The sequence below is a fragment of the Sceloporus occidentalis genome, unplaced genomic scaffold (genome assembly GCF_023333645.1).
Source record: "Sceloporus occidentalis isolate IW3139 unplaced genomic scaffold, rSceOcc1.0.p SCAF_4, whole genome shotgun sequence".
Classification (NCBI taxonomy): domain Eukaryota; kingdom Metazoa; phylum Chordata; class Lepidosauria; order Squamata; family Phrynosomatidae; genus Sceloporus; species Sceloporus occidentalis.
The window spans coordinates 176,563,572-176,577,498 of NW_028316984.1; the positions used below are offsets into that span (position 1 = coordinate 176,563,572).

Sequence of the window (13,927 nt, forward strand, 5' to 3'; positions counted from 1 at the left end):
GGATATCACACTGAGGATGGAACAAGCTTGTTTTCTGCTCCTCCAGAGACTAGAACATAGAACAATGGATGCAAGCTACAGGAAAAGAGATTCCAGCTCAACATTAGGGGGAACTTCCTGACAGTAAGAGCTGTGCAACAGTGGAACACACTCCCTCGGAGTGCGATGAAGTCTCCTTCTTTAGAGGTCTTTAAACAGAGGCTGGATGGCCATCTGTCGGGAATGCTTTGATTGGGAATTCCTGCATGGCAGGGGGTTGGACTGGATGGCCCTTGCGGTCTCTTCTAATTCTATGATTCTATCATTCTATTGCTGTGCTCAGGTCCTGTGATCTCCCTACCTGAGTCTATAAATCTAGCATAGGATCTTTCTCTCGTTCTACTGTCCTCCGTCTTTCCTAGCATTATTGTCTTTTCCAATGAGTCCTGCTTTCTCATGATGTGGCCAAAGTTTTATTTTAATAATTTTGGCTTCCAGGGAGAGTTCAGACCTGATCTGTTCAAGGAGCCATTTGTTTGTCTTCTTGGCTGTCCATGTTATCCTCAGCGCTCTTCTCCAGCACCACATCTCAAATGAGTTGATTTTTCTTCTGTCTGCTTTCTTTACTTTCCAGCTCTCACATCCATATATGGGGATGGGGAATACAGTTGCTTGGACATTTCTAACTTTTGTGCTCAGTTGTATATCTTTACTCTTTAGGATCTTGCCTAGTTCCTTCATGACTGCCCTTGCCATTCCTAGCCTTCTTCTGATTTCTTGACTGCAGTCCCCATTCTGATCTATGTTTAATCCAAGGTATGGGAATTCTTGTATTTGCCTGTTGCCAAACCATTAATGTGAGTTCCATTTTGAAATAATAATGATGGAAGTGGAAGATCACTCCCATATTTAATAAGGAAAGAGTGTCACTCATTGTGAGTTGCCTGTGGGTATATGTATGTGAGTATAAACGTTTTTGTGAAGATGTTTTTAATTATGGAAGCATTTGGTGACAGCAGACAGACCTTTTAATGGGGAGGGGCTGTGGTGGTTTTTATTTATTTATGTTTTAAATGCCTTGTAATGCTTGTTTAACTTTTTTTACCTGTGTTTTTCAATTAATTTAACTGTATTTTAACTTTTATATTAAGAGTTTTTAATCATATTGTACTTTTAAAATGTTCTTTGCCACCTTGGGCCCTGCACTGGAAGAAAGGCAGGACATAAATGGGGAAGTTTAGCCTGGAGAAGAGAAGGTTAAGAGGTAATATGATAGCCCTTTTTAAATATTTGAAGGGATGTCATATTGAGGAGGGAGCAAGCTTGTTTTCTGCTGCTCCAGAGACTAGGACCCGGAGCAATGGATGCAAGCTCCAGGAAAAGAGATTCCACCTCAACATTAGGAGGACCTTCCTGGCAGTAAGGGCTGTTGGACAGTGGAACACACTCCCTTGGAGTGTAGTGGAGTCTCCTTCCTTGGAGGTCTTTAAACAGAGGCTTGATGGCCATCTGTCGGGGATGCTTTGATTGTGATTTCCTGCATGGCAGGTGGGTTGGATTGGATGGCCCTTGTGGTCTCTTCCAACTCTATGATTCTACATAAATATTTTCCCCATATCTCTGCCCTCACCCTCAGAGTCCACTAGGTGGCTGCCCCAGTCAGCCTACTGATAGGGTTGGCCCTAACAATTTAACCAATTTTACCCATTAAATGAATGAAAGATCAAAAAGAAAACCCCCCAGAAAGTATGCATTTTGGGGTTTGTTGATGGTGGGTTTTGTTTTCCTTGTTTTTAAAGAGAAACCTTTTAAACAAGCCCTAGAGCTTTTAGAAGCAAAATTGTTGCTGCTTCTTTCACAGCTTTTTCCCTAATAGACTTAGCAAATTCTTCTCACCCTGTCATGCCATCCTCCACTTCCTCCCTCTTATTTTTTTTTCAAAATCCCTTTAGATATGAAAACTTTAGGATTCAAATCAGTTTAAGGTTTCCTAACTTTCCACCAAAGCCAACATGGTGTAGTGGTCTATGGTGTAGAATCATACTGGACTCAAATCCCTGCTCAGCCATGGAAACCCACTAGGTGACTTTGGGCAAGTCACACACTCTCATCCTCAGAGGAGGGTAAAGGCAAGCCCTCTCTGAACAAAGTTTGCCAAGAAAGCCCTGTGATAGGTTCACGTTGTTGTTGTTGTTGTGTGACTTTAAGTAATTTCCAACTTACAGCAACCCTAAGGCGACACTATCATGGGTTTGGGTTTTTTGGCAAGTTTCTTCAGAAGGGATTTGCCATTGACATTCTTTGAGGCTAAGAGAGTGTGACTTGCCCAAGGTCACCCAGTGAGTTTACATGGCCAAGTCTATGGTCTCAAAAATCATTCACCTTAGGGTCCCCATACATAGGAAACAACTTGAAAACATTCGACAACCATTTTCACCATATGGTGGCAGCAAAAGATAACCTTTTAAAAATGATAGACTTCAAAGACAAAGTTGTGTTACCCTGGAAAATCATTATGCAAGGGAACTTGTAGACTAACAAAGGAAGAAGCTGGTAGCATGAGCTTTGTAGGCTTGCAGCTACTTCCTCAGATGAATGGAGCAGAATGGAGAGTCTAAGGACAAACCTATTTTGTCCTTGTGATCTCTTCTGGCTCTACGATTTTATAATTCTCTGATTCTCCTTGGCTGCAAGGAGCTTATGCTCTAAAGCACATTTTGTACAGATACAGTAGAGGGAGAGAAGGGGATGCTAAGTATGGAAATTATATGCAGGGTAGAATTGTAATTACGTATAAAATGGCTTTCAGAAAATGTTAAACAACCTTTAGTTCTCATAGAATCATAAAGCTGGAATGGACTTAGAGATCATTTGGACTAGTGCTACTCAAAGTGATGGTCTATAGACCAGCGAGCTGTTAGCAGCCAGTCAGTGGAAATTTTCCAGAAAAGAAAGAATAGGTTGCAGCCCATGGGCACAAATATGGCGGCAATCCCTGGCATGTTGGGAGAGGGTGGTCATGCTGGTCCCTGACTTCAGATAATTTGGAAAACACTAATTTAAACCAATCCCTTGCCATTATAGGAAATGAACTGCTAAAACATCCAAGACTTTTAGACCTTTGGTCTAAAGAAAATTATTCCATCACCTGCTGAGGCAGCCTGTCTCAGTTTCAGTCATCTTGTGCTATTGGGAAATTCTTACTATTGTTTAGCTGAAATCCCCATCCTTGTTATTTGAAAGCAATTGCCCTATCCCTTTGAAACAATTTGCTCTATCACATATGTGACAGCCTTTCAAATATTTGGAGAGGGCTCTCATATCATATCTCTTAATCACATCTGCTATAGTACCTGATCTCTTCAGCGTTCCCTTATAACACCAAGAGGCTTGGATTTCATTCCTCTGACCTTCTTTGTTACCTTTATTTTATGATGATCATAAGAATAAAAGAAAGGCCATGTTGGCTCAGACTAAAGGCCTGTCTGGTTCAACATTCAGTTCATATTCAATTATTTGCCCAAGTTGAACCTAAAAGTTGCCTAGAACGTGGGTGTGGCTGCACTCTCCATCTTGCATTCCCCAGCAACTTATGTACAGAAGCATACAGGCACAGGTGACAGTGCCACATTATATATTCTTTTTATCATTATGCAGGCATAATATCTATTAATCATACAATCTGATGCGCCTCCTTTCTAGGATTTCATTGCAATTTCCTTTATGGAAGCTGATGTCAAAGCAAGGACACTGGCCTACCGAACTGATGCAACAACTCAGCAGCTGAGTCAGCAGTGTGCTGAGAAGTTTGAAGTCTCAGAACCTCAGAACTATAGCCTGTTTGTTCAGGTTGATGACAAGAGCATGCGGCTTGATGATGATGCCCTTCCCCACCGCATCAAATCCCACCTGTTGAACAAGGAGCCCAAGCCGACATTCTACTTTATTTATAAGCCAATGGGCAGTGAAGAGACAACGGTTCCTATTATCAAGGACCCAGATCTTTTATAATAGCAAAACAACTCTGTTGCAACTTGTTTCTAAGGGCTGTGATGTTTTTCCTTTCAAAGCATGTTGATCTCCACCAAGTAGAAGAAGCAACCTGAACCAATGCTTCTTGAACAGCTGCTGGTGGGGATAGCATTTCAAGTTGTCCTCTAGGGAAATTTCTTGATTGAATTCATTTGCCTCATAAATGGACTATACCATGCAAAGTTCACTCTTGGAGAAACTTGAAGAAATCATAACCTCATACCATGAGCAAATGATGTAGCCTATAGTGCCAGCTGTCATAGTACAAAGCTGGTAGACTTGAAGTGCTGGGCACAATGATAACATCTTCTCAAGCCATGCAGCATTAAACCTTCAGTGTTATCAGGGACAGCCCAAAACATTTGGGGGCCTGAGGTAGAAAATCCAAATGCTGTAGACTTCCTAATGGTAGTACAGAACAATGGTAATAAATGAAGCCATTCACAGTCCTTTTGACAAGAATCTGACATTGCCCCTTCCCTCACAGTGGTGTGTTCCACATTTCTCAATGATAAAACTGACTCTTAATATCATGTCTAGCCCAATATATTTTTCTGCATGGGAATGAGCAGCAAAACTGCATCCTGCACTCACCTAGGCCAAAGTGCACAGAAGTACCAAAGCCAAAGATGATGTTTTGGCAAAGGAGACAGAAAACTCCTTACCCTGTTCCTGGTAGTGAAACACCAAACCAAATAACTAAAATGATCTTTCATGAAACCTAAAGCCTAATGCCTAAATCTGCCTAACAGTAGGATCTACCCTGCTGGATATATTATATTAGTATTCTCTTCCTGCATGAAATTTCAGAATCCAGTTAGGCAAGAAAAGAGCTGCTGCAGCTCCTTGTGTTGTTTTTTATATGCTTCTTTAAAACGTCTAGTTCAGGGGCGGGCAACTGTAAAAGGCTAGGGGAGGGTGCATGACACCTCCAGAAGAACTTGGGAGGACCACGCCCCAAAATGTCTTTGCCCTCAAATGCTCCAAAGTAACATCTAGTGAGCTTGGGGACTTTTTTTGCCATGTCTTTGGGCCCCAGTGGGCCATTTTAGCAGTAGGAAGTAACCAAAAGTCACTTTCTGATTTTTAGGTCCTCTCCTGGACCTAAAATAACCTGGGACACAAACACACATGGGGGGTGGAGGAAGCAAATATGTCCTAATATCACCAGAGGGTATCATGAGGCTTTAAAAAAACCTTAGGGAACTGGGAGACAGAGGAATAGCCCTTGGGGAAGCATGCTGTCCTTAGGCTTCACTTTGCTTATCTAGTTGAATGCAATGTGTGACATGTGATGGCATTATACTATGTGATGACCTGCATTATTGGCTGGGGGGGAGTCAGGGAGAGCAACATGTCATGCATTACTGTCATGCAGCATGTACAGTGGGACATTACAGGTAAGAAACATGCATCCGGCATATGTGCAAACATTTTTACGCTGTGGAAGATGCACATCATAATTAAGATGCAGGCCACACACACACATATGTGGCTGAAATGTTTTGTACCAAGTTTTCACTGAGGTCCCTCCCTGTTAGGTTTCACAAACACTACATCCGGGAGTTTAAGAATGGGGATGGGAAATATGTAGTTGCCAGATGCTGCTGGACAGTAACTCCATCTTTCACTATTGGCTGTGCAGCCTAGTTGGGAGTTGTAGTCTAGGAACATCTGGATGGCTACATGTTCCTACACCCTGGATTAAGGGAGGGCAGTTTTATATTGGCAATCTATGGCACCGAGGAGAAGGGATGTCGCTTAGCAGCAGAACAAACATTTTGCATTCAAGAAATCCTGATTCAGTCTCCGGCATTTCCAGGTATAGCTGGGAAAGACTCCCACCTGAAATTTTGGAAAGCTACTGCCTCAATATGGTATCTTCCTGTGTTTCCACAGAAAGGATGAAAGGCAATATAGGTAGAGAATAGAAGGGCCAGCAGAAGACATCTTACTGCCCTAAACAAAGGACAAGAGCAATAAATAATTTAAGCACTTTATTTCTCTCCCGCCTTTCCCCCAAAAATGAGAGTCAAGGTGGTAAAAACACATATAGTGGGCCCTTGTTATATGCTGGGGTTTGGTTCCAAAATCCCCCATGGGTAACAAAATCTGTGGATGCTCAAGTCCCATTAAATATAATGACATAGCAAAATGGTGTCCCTTATAAAAATTGGAAAATCAAGGTTTGATATTTGAAATTTATACTTTTCAGAACAATTTCAAACCATGGATGCTTGAATCCATGTATAAAAAATCCATGTATAAGAAGGGCAGACTGTGTATCTGAAAACATACCAAAAGTTAGAGTTAAAACAATATTAAACTGTCTATAGAATTAAAATCATATTAAACACAGTGGGCCCTTGGCATCCACTGGGGTTTGGTTCCAGGACCCCCATGGATACCAAAATCTGTGGATATTGAAGTCCCATTAAAGACAATGTAAATAAAATTGTGTCCCTTATATAAAATGGCAAAATCAAGGTTCGCTTTTTAAAAATGTGGATAGTTGACTCTGTGGATGAAGAATCTGTAGATGATTACAGAGGGCCAGCTGTATTCATTTAAAACTATAGAGTAAAAGCAGTATTCCACTTAAAACAGAAAACCCATTATATAAAAACAATCAGTTCTCAAATGCCTGTTGGAACAGAAAAGTTTTCATTTGATGGCCAAAAGACAGCAAAGAAGAAGCCAAACTGGCCTCCCTAGGGAAGGAGTTCCTGTGTGTAGGAGCCACCACAGAGAAGGCCCTCTCCTGCATTCCCACCAAAGATAGTGCCCTGTGTTTAGGTCTACCAACACAAAGTGACCAGACTGGAACTCTGATATTGGTAATGGGGCAGCAAGTTAGCTTTGGGGCAACAGAGTGGTATGCATGGAACACACCATTCTGTCTCAAGCTAAAAGAAAAGGAGAATGCTGCATCTGCACTTCCAGATGATCCAACATCTGCTGCCTGAGGCAATTGCCACACTCTGCCTAACAACCTAACAGTATAGAGGGAGGGGTGACAAAGAAATGCTCAAGAAGCAAGAGGTGACTAGGAAAAGGGAACATGAAACAAAAAGTATCAAAATTGTATTGGGGGAACTGGACCTATGAAAAAACATTCTGTGGAATGCAATGTATAGCTAATGAGTTGCTATTTTTAAGTCTTGGTAGATGAAGCTTGGTAGATGAAGGGAATGCTGTGGATATAGTATATTTTGATTTCAGTAAGGCCTTTGACAAGGTTTCCCATGACATTCTTGCAAAGAAGCTTGTAAAAGGTGGGCTAGACAAGGTAACTGTTACATGGATTTGTAACTGGTTGACCGGCCAAACCCAAAGGGTGCTCAGCAACAGCACTTTTTCATCCTGGAGAGAAGTGACCAGTGGGGTCCCACAGGGCTCTGTCCTGGGGCCAGTGTTATTCAACATCTTTATCAATGACCTGGATGACAGAATTGGGAGCATACTTATCAAATTTGCAGATGACACCAAATTAGGAGGAATAGCTAATACCCCAGAGGACATGATTAACATTCAAAATGACATGAATAGACTAGAAAGCTGGGCCAAAGCTAACAAAATGAATTTCAACACGAAGAAATGTAAGGTACTGCACTTAGGGCAGAAAAATAAAATGCACAGATATAGGATGGGGGACACCTGGCTGAATGAGACTACATGCGAAAGGGATCTGGGAGTCTAAGTAGACCACAAGTTGAACATGAGTGAACAGTGCGATGTGGCAGCTAAAAAGGCCAATGCAATTTTAGGCTGCATCAATAAAAGTATAGTGTCTAGATCAAGAGAAGTAATAGTGCCACTCTATTCTGCTTTGGTCAGGCCCCACCTGGAATATTGTGTCCAGTTCTGGGCACCACAATTTAAAAAAGATGTTGAGAAAATGGAGCGTGAACAAAGGAGGGCGACTAAAATGGTGAAAGGCATGGAAACCATGCCCTTATGAGGAACGACTTAGGGAGCTGGGGATGTTTAGCCTGGAGAAGAGAAGGTTAAGAGGTGATATGATAGCCCTGTTTAAATATTGGAAAGGATATCATATTGAGGAGGGAGCAAGCTTGTTTTCTGCTGCTCCAGAGAACAGGACCCGGAACAATGGTTGAAGCTGCAGGAAAAGAGATTCCACCTCAACATTAGGAGGAACTTCCTGGCAGTAAGGACTGTTAGACAGTGGAACACACTCCCTCGGAGTGTAGTGGAGTCTCCTTCCTTGGAGGTCTTTAAGCAGAGGCTAGATGACCATCTGTCGGGGATGCTTTGATTTATTTTTCCTGCATGGCAGGGGGTTGGACTGGATGGCCCTTGTGGTCTCTTTCAACTCTATGATTCTATGATGCTATATAGTTTTGTGATGTAGAATAACATCCAAAATCCACAAAACAGTGATATCTTTATGGGGCCAACCAACATGCACATTAAACATGTTGCATAGTTTTGAGATGTTCATTCTCTGCCTATTTCGACTCATGTGAGTCTTTAGAACTCTGTACGCAGGTACAAAACCAAAGGAAAGCCTGGATGTGTGAAGCTACAGTTTTGTACTTTGTTACAGCTCAGCACATTATGGTGTATGCAGTGTACACAATGCATACAGTTGTCTGATGTCAGGTAATAAAACCAGTCTATGCTGATCAGCATACCAGCTCCTTGTAGAGCAGAGAGACATTTCACATGGTGGAGTTCTTGTTGCTTGCAAACAAACAGTTTGTGAGAACAGAGAGGAGTTATTCAATTTGTGACGTGATACACTTTCCAGTATTAAGACAGATTTCATAATAAAAACTCACTTTGCTGTATGGGTGAATTTAAGCTAAAGCTCTTTCAGGAACAGAATATTCACTCAGTTTATCTTTCAGAATGAAACTGGCTCAAGACATTTTGTCTGCGGTGAAGAGGGCGTCTTTCCCCACTCCACCTAAAAAAGCTGGCCAGAGTAACAGCTGAATCTGGGATCAACAGTGGTGACAAGACAGCATCTTCCACCACAGCTTTCGGCAGCAACCTAGCTTCAAGAGTGCAGTACAGGTTTTCTGGAACACACAGTTCTGTTCACCATCACAATTCAGCATCTGTTGCCCAGGTCACCAGCTTTAATCTGCCTAAGGTTGAGCCAGACCTGCTTTGTCAGTCGCTCCACATTATAGGATTGTCAAACCCGAAGTTCTTTTTGGTTGCCAAGTTGCAAGGGCTTTCGAAGACTTTAGAATCAAGCAGTTAGAATCAATCAAGGTAGCTGTGTTGGACTGATTTAACAATGTTTCAGTATTAAGAACTCTTTTTGTTACTGAAAATGTGTTCCTTCTTTTCAACTTGATGTTTATTAATATGCCTTCTCTTCTTTAATATGTGGTCTCTGTAAAAAAGCGTTTCCTCAAATCTGTGCTGCAAATGTGTCTTCAAAATATATTTATTACCTTGTGGTATATTATGTATTTGAATTCTGTATCTCATGTGGAAACAGTATAGACAAAGACTTTAGAGGGCGCAAGTGCTCACTGTAGTAAGTTCAGTTTGGTTGTCTGAAGTAGATCAAATAAAGGAATTTTAAGGTCACTGGTTGGCCTTTTAACAATTACCCTTCCTTGTCTATTAAGGGCCTTGAAATGATTTCTCTGCCTGTGTTGACAGTATCTGCACCACCAGGTGTTACTGTGTTGTAAGGTTTTGTGTTTTAAAACCAAGCTGTTGATTCCTGCTATCTGTAAATCTTCCTCTCAGAAAATCCGCTCCTTTTCTTTAAAAGACACTCAGCCTTGGTACAAAATCCTTTATCTTTTCCCTATCATGACTTGCATGATAGAATAGAGAGCATGCTTATCAAATTTGCAAATTACACCAAGTTAGGAAGGGTAACCATTACTCCAGAGGACAGGATCAGAATTCAAAAAGGCCTTAACGGATTAGAAAGCTGAAATAAAACTAACAAAATTTGTAAACCACTTTGATCTTATTATTATTATTAAAATGAACTTCAACAGGGAAAAAATTAGGATTCTATGCTTGGGTGGTAGAAATGAAATGCACAGAGATAGGATGGGTGACACCTGGCTTGACAGCAAGGCATGCTGAAGGGATTGTGGGCCACAAGCTAAACATGAGCCAGCAGTGTGATGCAGCAGCTAGAAAATCCAATGCTTTGAAGCCATCCTTTATATGAAGAAGTGTTTCTTTCTGAAGCTTCCTTTTTTCTCATCTTGCATGTGAGTCTGCTTGATAGCAAACTGAAAACAAAGGCTATAAGAGCAGATGAAGTGCCCCAACCCAACAAAAACTGTGTATGTTACTGGATATCACAATAGACTATCCTTTGTCCTTCATCAGTGCGGAACTGCACTCGAGACACCATGTTTCTCTTCTGGCCAGCTGAGAACATTCCATTTCGCGACATCTTCAACTGATTTCTAAGCACAGGGTCCATGTAATGGTAATAGTTTGATTTAAACAACTAGCAAAATTAAAATTATACCTTTAAATTACAATATCGGACGCACAGCCAAAATGTATTTACATGTACATACTTTCGTGTGATTAAAGTTAAAATTTGGTAGGATGTGATGCTTTTTAAAAAAATTAAAAAGAATTTTTTAAAATTATTTTTTTTAATTAAAAATTAAAACAAAACCTGGGCCTCTCTTTTCTCCTCCCACTGAGTCTCATCCCACTCACATCATGTCCTCAGCACTTTAAAGGGCCCAGGCGAATGCCATCAGAAGGTAGATGTTTGGGAAGCAAAGGTGTCACACACCCATTAGGGTGTCACTTGCTGTGGTCTGCATCTCCCACACACCCCTATTGATGCCCCAGTTCTGATGCAATGACTTCTTGAGCTGGACTAGGAGGTGAGGGAGAAGAGGAGCCAGCCAGGGGGAAAAATGTTCATAGGACAAAACTCTAAGAGTTGTTCTAGCATTATCACACTTCCAGAGGTAGATTGTACTTTCTGACTTTATGCATATCCATCAATTTTAAATACCGGGGTTAGGGAGCTTTAGAATGGTTTTTAACTTTTGTATGTCGGGAACAACTATGCTTGTTTTTACTACAGAAAGCAGCCTTGAATCCCAAACTGGTAGAAAGATGGAATGATGATGATGATGATGATGATGATGATGATGATCATCATCATCATCATCATCATCATCATCATCGTGTCTTTTCCAAGCTCTTAAAAAATATGAACAAGTTACTGTGGTAACCACTTTGTATCTCAGGACCAGGGAAAAGCTGAGCTATAAATGAATAAAATAATAGCATCAACAACAATAACAAAAATACACTTGAAGAAGTCCATTTAGTTTAGTCCTATATTGCCTTCTCTGGCTGCATCCACACTGCAGAAATAATTCACTTTGACACCACTTTAATTGCTATAGTTCAGTGCTAGGGAATCCTGGGAACTGTAATTTATTGTGGCACCAGAGCTCTTTGACAGAAGGCTAAATAGCATTGAGACGGGGCAGTTAACGTGGTGCCAAACTGACCGGTGTGGGAGTAGCTGTAACTATTTAAAAATAACCCTTGCATTTTCATCACTTTGCAATGTTACATTTCTGACTTTTATATGGCACATTTACACGACTTCATCATGCTGTGACTGTAATTTAATTTAACTGTGTCTTAAATTGTTTGGGAAAAAAGACTACATGTTTTTCCTTAGTTGCAACTAGTTACTTGAGCTGTGGAATAGAGGTCTTGTGAAATATCTGTGATAGCGATTTTGTCCCAGACAGTCAGCCTGCTCAATTGTCCTTGCATTAACAAAAGCAGCAAGGGCAGCAGGTTTATGGTGTTGTTGGTGGTGATGACCCATTGCAATCATGTGAAGTGGTGGGTGACCTGTTGGTTGAGTCGTGTGACTCAGGAGATTCACATGACTTCCATCAACCAGTTCTGGGAACTTTGCCCTCTGGGAAGTTAGCCACCTTACACAATCAAGACAAACATCTGTATCCTTGCAAACTCTTCATTCCTTTACCATACAAACAAGAATAGAGAGCAAAATCTCCCCATGTGGACAGTTAATTGCTGAGCACACAAATTCCATTTGAGAGAGACAAAAACAATTATGTTCACTCATTAGCCAATCTGATGTAGCAGAAAAGTCTTTCTCAGTCCTAAATAAGTCAATCAGACAATTTCTGAACATAAATATCCTCCTGGTCCACCAAATGATGTCCTGTCTTTGCACAACAGAGAAGCGCATGGTGGGGAGGACTCCACAGTAGCCACAGCACCTGAAATTTTTTTAGAAGCATCTTAAATCTGTGACCAGAAGCAAATGAGACACAAGCACAGCTGATTGTCATAATATGGGTTTCTGGCAGGAGACAGTGCACCAGCTTCCATATCACCTTTAAGGGCAGCCCCAACTAAAATGTCTTACAGTAATCTAAATAGGAAGTGATACCTGTATGTACAACTCAGACTAGATGTGATTTTATGCAAGATGAGAAAGGATACAATAGGTGTACAAGACAAAACAGGTGGTGATATTTTTTAAAGAGCACTGTTGTTATCTGAGTGTCCAAGTGGAGGCCTAGTTACAACAGAACTCCCAAAATGTTAGTTGGTTACTGTAAGGGGTATTGAGCTTTACTCAAAATAGGTTGAATACTTTCTGAACTCTCAAGTATCAGTATCTGTAATTCCATCCTGTCTGGATTAAATGCCCTCTTGCTTATTTGTTAATTACATTTATCTTTATCTTTTTCTTTGGTGGCACTCAAATGCCACACCTTATTTTCACAGCAGCCTTGCAGAGTAGGTCAGGCTGAGAAAAAGCGCCTGACTTGAGGTCATCCAGCAAGTTTCATGGTTCACTGGGGACTAAAGCTGGGTTCTCTGAAGTCCCAGTTCATTACTGTTATATCTCACATGTTTCAGCACTGTCTGTTTTGGGAACTTGGTAGATAACAAATGGGTGATCTTTGTAGGTTGGACCTTTGTAAAAGAAAAGGAGGGAAGAAGAGGAGAAAAAGAAAATGATTCCAAAAATTCTACAAAATTGACAAAACAGGGAATTTGGGAAATGTAGTGGTACGACAAATGCTGAGAATGAAGAATCACAAAGAGATGGGTAGAGAAGGTGTGGGTTTTTTTGCAGCCCTCCTTCGTGTTGGACTGCAAATCCTGTCATTTTTTATGATGGGTTACACTGACTTATGATGGTTTACACTGACTGCTACCTGGTGGGACTGTGCTCCAGCAAATCCAGACGGCCCCCAATTGTTCATCCCTAGTGCACATGAAAACAGACTGCTTCTATTTTTCCTTTCCTCATATTGTTACTGGCAATTCTGAGCACCATTTGTAGTCAAACATCAGAGTATTTACATAGATGTGTAATTTGAAAAATTACAAGAAGCAAGAAGCAGAGAATATACAGAGTTCCAGTTTCCAAGGCATAATTTTGCTGAACATGAATAAACAGAATTAAGTGGTGGTACTTTCTTCTGAAATATTAAGAGAACCATCAATGTATGTTTTAAAGTTTTAAGCTGAGTTTGAAAGGACTTTTTTTAAAAAAAATCTTTTCATAGGATTTGTTTCAACAGGATTCTTCCTGCTGAATGAGCTGGAAATATGAAATCATGGAAAACCTCCACCATCTTCCCACCACCCTCATGTAACTATGTATAAATCTTCTAATAAAGTGGTGCCATACTGCAGAATTAATGCAGTTTAACATTACTTTAACTATCATGGCTCCATCCTATGGAATCCTGGGATTTGTAGTTTGTTGTGGCACTCAAGCTCTCTGGCAGAGAAGGCAAAGGCCCCATTCCTATTGGGCAAAACAAGCAGCTTATATTGCTGCGATTCTGACTCGGATTTTTCCCCCCGAGTCGTATTCGAATCTGCTCTCTCGTTCCCATTACGAAAGGGGGCAAACAGACTCGGG

The 13,927-nt window shown here is 41.0% G+C and overlaps 1 protein-coding gene across 1 annotated transcript in view; it reads left to right on the plus strand.

Annotated features, from left to right (window-relative positions):
- RIN3 (Ras and Rab interactor 3) overlaps positions 1 to 9,598 on the plus strand; it is a 115,139-nt gene extending 105,541 nt beyond the window's left edge. The window contains exon 10 of the mRNA XM_089522419.1: positions 3,682 to 9,598. Within this exon, the coding sequence (XP_089378545.1) occupies positions 3,682 to 3,990 (309 nt within the window). The 3' untranslated portion in view covers positions 3,991 to 9,598. The remainder of the gene's footprint in view (positions 1 to 3,681) is intronic.
- Positions 9,599 to 13,927: the final 4,329 nt, after the last annotated feature.